General features: G+C 40.0%; 1 protein-coding gene across 1 annotated transcript in view; it reads left to right on the forward strand.

The window, feature by feature from the left end:
• The window catches only part of RUNX1T1 (RUNX1 partner transcriptional co-repressor 1), a 139,292-nt gene that overhangs the window by 72,255 nt on the left and 57,490 nt on the right, over positions 1-9,547 (forward strand). The window contains 2 exon segments of the mRNA XM_058668803.1: positions 4,771-4,908; positions 6,898-7,139. Coding sequence (XP_058524786.1) covers positions 4,771-4,908; positions 6,898-7,139 — 380 coding nt within the window.

Genomic DNA, 9,547 nt, shown 5'->3' on the forward strand with positions numbered 1-9,547 from the left:
ATAATTGATTAAGGGCTGAGCCCTTGTGATCTGATCACCTTCTTAAGGTTGTACCTATTAATACTATCTAGTGGAAGTTAGATTCCAGCACAGGGATTGAAGGGGGGCATTTGTCAACTGCAGTGAAACAGCTGGGAGATCATCCTTTTCTCTTGGCTAAAACCACCAAAGCAGGTTGCAGCATTGCACTAAGTCTTAGGTTTCCAGTAGCTTTCCATTTTATTTGCATTCCTTTCTTCCCTATACCTTTACATGTCATGGATGGTGTGTGTCTTTTATCATAAAGTTAGGGTTGATGTCACTGAACTGACTTAAGGATGTAACCAACTTTCCTATGAGAATCGTTATACATAGTTAGTAAATACTTGCTTGAGGAAAAATGTTAAAAAGCATTGCCGTCAAATTGTTGACCATTTTTACTGGTCGAAGTGCTTGGGTTTACAGAACCAAAGAGATAGGTGATTAATAATACTATATGAAAGCAGAGGTTATGTGATACGGTTGGTGGCCAGGTCCTCGGAAAAAAGCTGTAAAATATTTGGGTTCTGTAAAGGGCAGTGAATAATGTGAAGATTCAAACAGATGATTCTAGATGAGGGAAATAATAGCATGAAAAACAAAGAATAGCCAAGGAATAGTGATGTACCCTGTACTGATAGGCTGTAAACTGGAGGAATGGATCATGGAGAGGAAGATAAAGTGAGATTGAAACTCATTCCCAGTTTAGACCAGATTGGGCACTATTCCAGGGACTATACCAATCTCAGCAAATTCTCCCATTTCTGTCATGAGGGACTGGCGTCCAGGATAACTACATTATCCAGTGGCTCCGCTCCAAAGGTAGAGTGTCAGTGTTCGAAACGCAGGTCTCCCTTAATTTGATTCCCGGATGCCAATAAGCATTTTCCCCATCTTTCTGTTAGGATCAAAGTGCTAGCATTTGACTCTCAGGCACTGTGGAAGGGTTCTGAGCAGGAGAGGACATGCCAGAAGTGCCCATCATGGAAATATGGAGGACAGGTGGAAAGGGAAAGCAAATGCAGACATCATCACAGTGTTGGTTGGTGGACAGTCTGCTGCAGCATCTCATATGCAGATAGCCACTAAATGACTTATTATTAATACTGTGATTTCTGTGTTTTCCAATGGCAAGAAAATTAAGATTTTATGCCAGTTTTTTTCCTCCTTGTTCAATTTTCCTCTTGCCTATCTGAGTACCCAAGTTTCCCATTGGCTCAATTTTCTTCAATGCATACCTTGTAGCTTTCTGTAACTCTCATTAAAGTAGGGTTAACTAAATTATCAACTGGTTGACCAAGAAGTTCCCCATAGTCTATAACATCTCTGAGAATTTTGTTATAATTGACAGGATAAACTGATGGAAAAACACATACCAACTACAAATACTGAACTTTCTTTTTTACACTATTGAGGTCTAAAGCATATCTAGACCAGGAAACAAAGAATAGCTGCTTTCCACACATCTGGAACAGTTGGTAATAACAGTAAAATAAGTATGAAGACATATGCCATGGTTTTTACAAAAAAAAAAAAAAGTAGAAAACACCATTTCTAGAAGGCGGTGACATTGAATTGGATATTGAAATGGTATTGGTAATATATTCGCCATGCTTTGTTCCATCCATCAGTTGTTTTTGGTACAGATGTGTTAAACATCTGCCGTGTGGTAGAAGTATTACTGTATGGAGAAGACTGGCTTGTTTCCAAGTGTTAGGAACCGTGTGGACAGAAATCGAGTCAGTCCTTTTTGGTTTTATTTACCTTCCCCACCTGATCAAATAATTGTCTTCCCTTTCGCTTTGCTGCTTGTTCTTTCTTACTCTTTTTCTTTTCTGTTTATCATTTTGTATGTCTTTCAAGCATCAGAATTCCCCTAGAGCAACTAAAAAAAAAAAAAAATAGAAATTATGTACCAGAACATTATAATTTTCATGAACTTAAATAATTACACAAGAAAACACTAACTTAATATTGGTTTTACTATATCCTCTAATTTGAAATTGGGTGAAATGTTTCTGTGGTTAAATCATAGTTCTTGTGCTCTTTACTATAAAACTTTCAAGAATATATATTTCAAAAAAAATTTTTTTTGAAATAATCCAAAACAAATGCAACAGAATTCAACATGCTTGAAGCACATTTTCCAAATGTATCTTCCATCTCTGCTCAGAGGGCTGTACGTTTGTGTGTGAGTGTGTGTGGATTAGGCCCGGTGAGTTAGTTCAGCATCCGTCTCCAGCCTGGGCTGATTGCACTGAACAGCCCAGAATGCCCTACATATGGTCCCACTTTGTCTCAGTTTGTAGGACCTCTGGGTTGGAACTCAGTTTGATCAGAGGGAAGCCAACCATCGCAGACATTTGGCTAATGTCAAAATGCTGAATCTATATATACATATATCCAAGCCTTCAGCTAGAATGTACAGATTCCTTCTGGAAGTAGTGGCGTTTCGGTACGAATTAGCTAAGCACTGATGGCATTTCAGGAATTTAAAAATATTATCTACCTCTGAGGATGATGATATTGTGGATGAGAAATGCTCAAGCAAGGGAGGGATTTAAGATGTTTTCAGAGCAAAATTGTGCATCTGTCACAAGTCTCCCTAAAATTAGCACAAAATGAAATGGAAATACAAATTGAAGTCATCAATTTGAAGAGAAAACCTGTTGTCAACCTTATAGCTTATTTCTTTTTCTCTTGGTGTGGACTGCTTAAAAAGAAAGGAGGGTGGCTTGCAGATACGTTTCAAAGGTCACCTGGTTGTCCCAGATTGTGGCACAGTGAGTAAGGTGGAGGGGTGTGCCTGCAGAGACAGCTCAGCAGCTGAGGGGAGGCAGTGCTGTGGAAGCCGCCTTGCCTTCAGGCTCCTCTCTCTCTCTCTCTGTTTTGTTCCTTTCCCTCTTCTCTTCCTGTTGCTTTATTTATTTTGTCGCTACTCCCACTTCCCCTTCCCCCCCTCCTGCTCTTCCTTTCGCTGTCTGCGCGACCACGTGCTTCGAATCTGTGGCTCTGGACTGCCTTCTCCAACAGTTCCGTGTGAGTGTTAGCAGAATGAAAACCAGATGGAGCAGCAGTTCCCACTGTTATCTCCCAGCCGACTCTGGCAAGCCTCCCCCTCTGCCTCCTTCCTTGGCATGACAGAAATATTTGCCTTTATTTAGGGAGACTTGTATTTGCTGCTGCACCTCTTTCCCTCGGCTGCAGCTAAGTTGGAATGCTATTTATGCCTGTATGGCTGAGGTGGATTGAGGTGAGTAGAAGGTGCATTGAATTTAACTGTTGCAGAAGTGCTTTTTAAGCTTGCCTGATTTTTGTATCGTTCCGGGAAAAAGTGACTTAGCGCTATTGGTTGTGAAATGTTTGCTTTAGCAATATGGAGGCAAGTTTTAACAATAACGTAAAGAAACACTGTCCATGTGTCTGTGTGTCTGCCACTGTTTAACTCAGAATACCTTTGTTAAACTAGCAGTAGAGATTAAGGAATAAAGACTTGATATTTTCAGTTAGCTCATCATGCTCATACTGTTGTTAGAATGATGATTAATTTCATGTTGTGTTACATCCTCCCTAATATGACAGCAACAGTGTTTGAACCTTTCAATGTTGAGTTTTAGTGACCCTCAAGTCTTAGGGAATTATCGTAAATAACGTTGAGGTGTGACTTGGAGGTGTGATCGTAATTTGGGTCTTTTTTCTTTGACATTTATGTCAACTTGTGAATTTCTCACTTTGGTTACTATGGTATTTCAGTTATTATTATTATTTCTTATTTCATAATGGTTCATTTCTACTTTTCACATACTCCAAAAATGAACTACTGGTGTCAAGACTCAGATGGCTCTGTGTGTATGTGTACATGTGTATAAATCCTCTTGCCTGTAGAAAACTTGCAAAAGTTTCATTTGTGCTGGTGTTCTGTTGCTTTGATAATTAGATTCCCTTGAGTTACAAGGAATTTCAAGAGAAGAATATCGGGAAGGAAGAAATTTTCATGGACATGATCATTGGTGGACAATCAAGAAAGTTTTCCACATGTGTCCAGTACTTCGTGCTGTCTTTGGTTCTAGTTTGCATTGCGGCACTTTGGCATTCTGCTTCTCTCTGATATAACTGGAGTTTGCTGTGATGTTCTCAAGACAGTGGATGCTCAACCCATACATTCTGGATGCATACTAGCTTAACTTCATTTTGCTCCGTTTTTAGATTCTGGTTGTATAATAGCTTCAACTTCATGTACCAGTGGTGATTTTTAAAATGATAAAATAAAAGTGAGAGATTGCGATTTTTGGAAACACAAGCTGTTTGGACCAAAGAAAGTCTTCACCAAGCCAAGGGCTGGCTCTGCCACTTGGCTCACCTGGGTGACGGATTTCAGGTGTATATTAACTCGGAGCTGTCATGAGGTGTTTCTACGGTCTATTTTCTAGCTCTTGCTAATGCTCACTTCAGCTTGCAGTGAGGTGGTGCTATTGCATCAAACACTACCAAGGTAGCATCTGCCCAAGCCAGAAATAACAATAGGATAGAATACAACCTAGTTACAAATGAGGTCCTGCCATCTGTGCCGCACTCCCTTAAGTGGGGCTTGGATGATCAAATCCTGATTTAAACTTCAGTGGCTAAGCATATTTATTGGTAGAAATGCCAGATCTCTTTTGTTCGCCTACTTGTACGAAAGATAAGGCCTATTTGAAAATCAGCTGAGGCGCTTACGGAGTAGAGTAACGTGTTCCTGGTGGCATCCTTCAGATCGTGCTGAGAAGCATTCCACAATGCCCGACTCACCTGTGGATGTGAAGGCGCAATCGAGGCTGACTCCCCCAACCATGCCACCGCCCCCGACCACTCAAGGAGCCCCACGAACCAGCTCGTTTACACCGACCACGTGTGAGTAGACTTTTCCGAATTTTGTGGCTTGTACCACTTTTTTTTTTTTAAATGAGGCTATCAAGGGAAAAGAACATTTAGCATAAAAGATATTAAGCAGAAATGAAACAAAGAAGTCATTGCTTTGCTAGTAAGTAAGAGTTTAACACAGAAATGTAGACTAGTTTGTATGATTACCCATGTTGCTTTCTTTCTAAACATTGCTGTATAGTCTGCTATGCTTTCAGCAAGTGGAGAATACTATATTTGGTCTGTGACTCAAGTCGTCACCGCTAACTTTTAATTCGTTTCTACAGGCACTCTGTATTCTAACTTGTTCAGTTTGACTTGGAATGTGAAAATATGCCATGATTATTTCTAGCTTACTTCTGAACTTCTAATACCCCATCCTTCCATTTCAAAGTATTACAACAGTGTTGAAATCTTGCATTCTTTTATTTAAAGAGATGGTGCTCAATGTAAGTCTTACAGAAAAATGTTCTGGATTCTGTAGAATCTTCTTTGCCTTGACACTGGCAGATTGCATCCCCACTTGGCTCTGGGCCTGTACTCTGAGTCCGGGGAGTGTATTACTTTCTTTTTTGGCCAAGAGGTTGGGGATGGAATATTCTGAGAGAAAAGCAAGTTCCATGTCTTTACTGTGGGCTCCTATAAGGGTAGCAAAGAGCTTTGCTTTAATCAATGTCAAAGTCCTGGTTCAAACTGTCATCAAGGATTTGTGAAACTAATAAACATTATCTGTTGCAGAAAACACTGTGTTTAGGCCATGTGCCCAATCTATTTAAATGAATAATAATGGGCAAAAATAGATTTATGGGACTAGGAGGGATGACCAAAACACACGTCCCAGGCTGTTGTTGCAGTGTTATACTGCCATTCAAAAGACCTTTCCAGACATGTCAGGAGCAGCTGACTGGCACAGGCCAACTTACTTGTAACCTTGTCATCTTATATTTGGTTTGCGGTTACCTAAAGCCACAATGATAGGCATGTGTCTCCTAGGAGATAGCTTTATGGATTGGGACTTCCTGACTAGTTGCTTTGGTAATCACGAGGAACAAGACAAGCATTGTATTATCTTGAATTAAACCGTTAGAAAAAAAGTCAAGATCCTTAAAACTTCCTCGAATTGTTATTAGAGATAGCTTATCAAGGTTATATTAAAAGCATGGCATTAATAATGATTAATTAGTGAAATGAACGATCTTACCATGATGCAATCAACATTTTCTTTGGTTGGGAGACACACAAATGTTCTTGTCCCTCTTGGATCAGTATCTTGGTGTTTAAATACATTTTTTCAGCAATGAATTCGCTGAATTGCCACCAGTACATACTCTTGGCTGGATTGAAGTGTTCCCTTATTGTTAAACAACTCCTTGATAAATACCATACCTATTTTGGCTTCTGATATAAATTTTCATTTCTCTAAAGAAGTGGTTAAGGAAAAGGAGGGGAGAAAATAGCCTTCTAATTGGGTGGTATAAGGTTAAAACTTGAAAGTCCTATTTCTGTAAACACAGCTGTCAGTTGTGTGTACAAAACATGATTAAAAATGTTCAGCGATAAATTTAGTCTCCACCAAATGTACACTTTCTCTAGGGGAGCAGTTTAGAAAGGAATGGTCCTGTTATATTGATGTAAGCCTGTGACAAAAGGCTGACATCCAAAGCTGTTTGTTCTATGTTTGAAACATCTCAGGTGGTTGGCATATGTGCACATGGGAGGCAGGGTTGGCTCCGCATTACAGCAGGCTTCATTTATTATCAGCTCCTATGCAGAGTAGGATCACAAGTACATAAGGAGACCTACTTAGTGACACGCTACCCAGGGCTGGGCAAGCCTGTGTAGGCCAGGCATTGTACAAAAAGTAGCATTGTGTTCATACTTACCAAACTGCTACGTTTAAAGGGAATGGGACTTGGTTGTAATTTACTTTGTGCATGCCCTAAATTGATGTCTTTCCTTCTGATTTTGTGCCCTTCACAGTAACAAATGGCACAAGCCATTCGCCCACAGCCTTGAATGGTGCCCCCTCGCCACCCAATGGCTTTAGCAACGGGCCTTCCTCTTCCTCCTCCTCCTCTCTGGCCAATCAACAGCTGCCCCCAGCCTGTGGCGCCAGGCAACTCAGCAAACTGAAACGTTTCCTCACTACCCTGCAGCAGTTTGGCAATGACATTTCGCCAGAGATAGGAGAAAGAGTCCGCACCCTTGTACTGGGATTGGTGGTAAGCAAGCAGAAACCAAGCCAACTTGTTGGGGTAAGGGAGAACACGTGTGGGACTTGCCTCTGTACAGAACCCACACTCACAGCTGCTTTGTTGCAATAATGTCTGTGTCTGGAGAATGAGTGCAAATCTGTTGAAATCTGTAATAACAAGGCTTTTGTTTCTGCATTATGTATTGGCTCCTATCATGCTGTTCCTAACTATTTGATTGATGGTTGTACAATCTTTTTTGTTGTCCTGACAATGAAAATATATGTTTGTGTGTACATATGTGTATACATACAGATATATACACACTTGCTCATATATATATATACACACACACACACACTAGTGTATGCATACACACATACATGCATATATTTCAATAAGTGTGCTCCCTTGGGTTGACCTACATATTTTAACAATGACAAAATGGTTTTGTTATGTTAATGATTTATTTATTCTAATTGGGTGTTCATAATAGTTTGCTCCACCATGTATTTTGTTTTACCTTAGATAGACACAAGATTATAAATAATACATTTTTTTTTTACAACATTTCATTTTTAAGGCAAGTAACTTTTCCTATAAAGGGGACAAATTTCATTTTCACATTTATAGAATAATGATTGCTGCCATTATACACTTCCTCCTTCCTTTATTCTTGCTATCCTTCTTTTCCCATTTTTCTTTTACTTTCCACAGTGACATACCTTCAGTTTACTTCACGGTGTTTTATAAGGTTTACCGTCTTCACCGTGTTAAGGGATCAGTTCGTTGGCATTAGGTGCATCCATGCTGTATAGCCATCAGCTCCATCCATCTGCAGATCTTCTCCATGATTCCAAACTGTATTCTGAATCTGTTAGAAAAATAACTCTCCTGTGCCTTCTACCACCAACCCTTGGGAACTAGATTTTTTGTTCTTGCTGTTTTCAATATAAGCTTTTTCTCTACATGTAGGACTACATAAACCATTAGTTTGAGAACAGGACTGTCAATCTTTTCACCTTATGCTACAGTCTGTGCATTATCATATACTGAAAAATGAGACCGTATATCCTTTTTAGGTACCCTAAGTCTGCATTTTTTGTGACTTTTTTCTGCAGAAGTGGAAAAGTTTCTAGGATATAGCAAGGCTATTTTCTCATGGCAAACTGAGTCATGGAGATGGGAAGAGTCCTGCTTTTGGTCTTTTCCACAAACAGATGTTTGGGTAGAACTGGAATTCTAATGACAGGCAGCTGTGTCTTTTTTTTTTTTTTTTTTTTTTAATGTAGACCTGTCACTGACTACTGGAATACATGCTTCAAACCAGTATATCCCTCACTTAACAGAGTTTACATTTTAATTTTTCAGTTTTAACCACATCTTCCCCTCCAAGAACAATGCTTCTTTTTTTTTTTTTCAATTTTGCACAACCAATAAGGTCACCTTTCAGACCTCCAGACCAGAGTAGCGATTTGGCAGCAAAGGATTCTTTTTGAGTCATTTAATCTCCTTTGTATTCTCTCTGGAATTTCACACAGGTGAAATGCAGGACACAGGTTACACTCCAAGAACTGCAAAAAAAAAAAAAAAAAAAAAAAATCCAAAGCAATAATTTTCTCAAGTAAATGAAGAACATGTTGCTATTAATAGAGTTGTCGTTTTTTTCCTAAGATTTATTTATTTTTATTAGAAAGGCAGAATTATAGGGAGTAGCAGAGACAGAGAGATCTTTCATCTGCTGGTTGACTCCCCAAGTAGCTACAGTGGTGAGAGCTGAGCCAATTGAAACTAGCAGTCAGGAGCCTTCTCCAGGTCTCCCACATGGATGCAGGGTCCCAAGGCTTTAGGTTATCCTCTACTGCTTTCCCAGGCTATAAGCTGGGAGCTGGATGAGAAGCTGAGCAACCAGGACAAGAAACATTGCCCATATGGGATGCCTCGCTTGGAAATTGAGGATTATTCAGTTGAGCCAAGGTGCCAGACCCAGTACAGTTTTGTGTGTGTGTGTGTGTGTGTGTACGCGTGTTTAAATATTTATTTATTTTTATTGGAAAGTCAGATATACAGAGAGGAGGAGAGACAGAGAGGAAGATCTTTGGTCCAATGGTTCACTCCCCAAATGGCTACAATGGCTGGAGCTGAGCCAGTTTGAACCCAGGAGCTTCTTCTAGGTCTCCCATGTGGGTGCATGGTCCCAAGGCTTTGAGCCATCCTTGACTGTCTTCACAGGCCACAGACAGGGAGCTGGATGGGAAGCAGGATTGCTGGGATTAGAACTGGTGCCCATATGGGATCAGGTGCATGCAAGGCGAGGACTTTAGCCCCTAGGCTGCCATGGTAGGCCCAGTTGTATGGTTTTGAATACTTCCTTATAAATTTGATATATTCTTATCACCATTGACTTCATAATGTGAAATATGGTGGCTTTAAGAAGG

The sequence above is a fragment of the Ochotona princeps genome, chromosome 9 (genome assembly GCF_030435755.1).
Source record: "Ochotona princeps isolate mOchPri1 chromosome 9, mOchPri1.hap1, whole genome shotgun sequence".
In the NCBI taxonomy this organism is placed as follows: Eukaryota; Metazoa; Chordata; class Mammalia; order Lagomorpha; family Ochotonidae; genus Ochotona; species Ochotona princeps.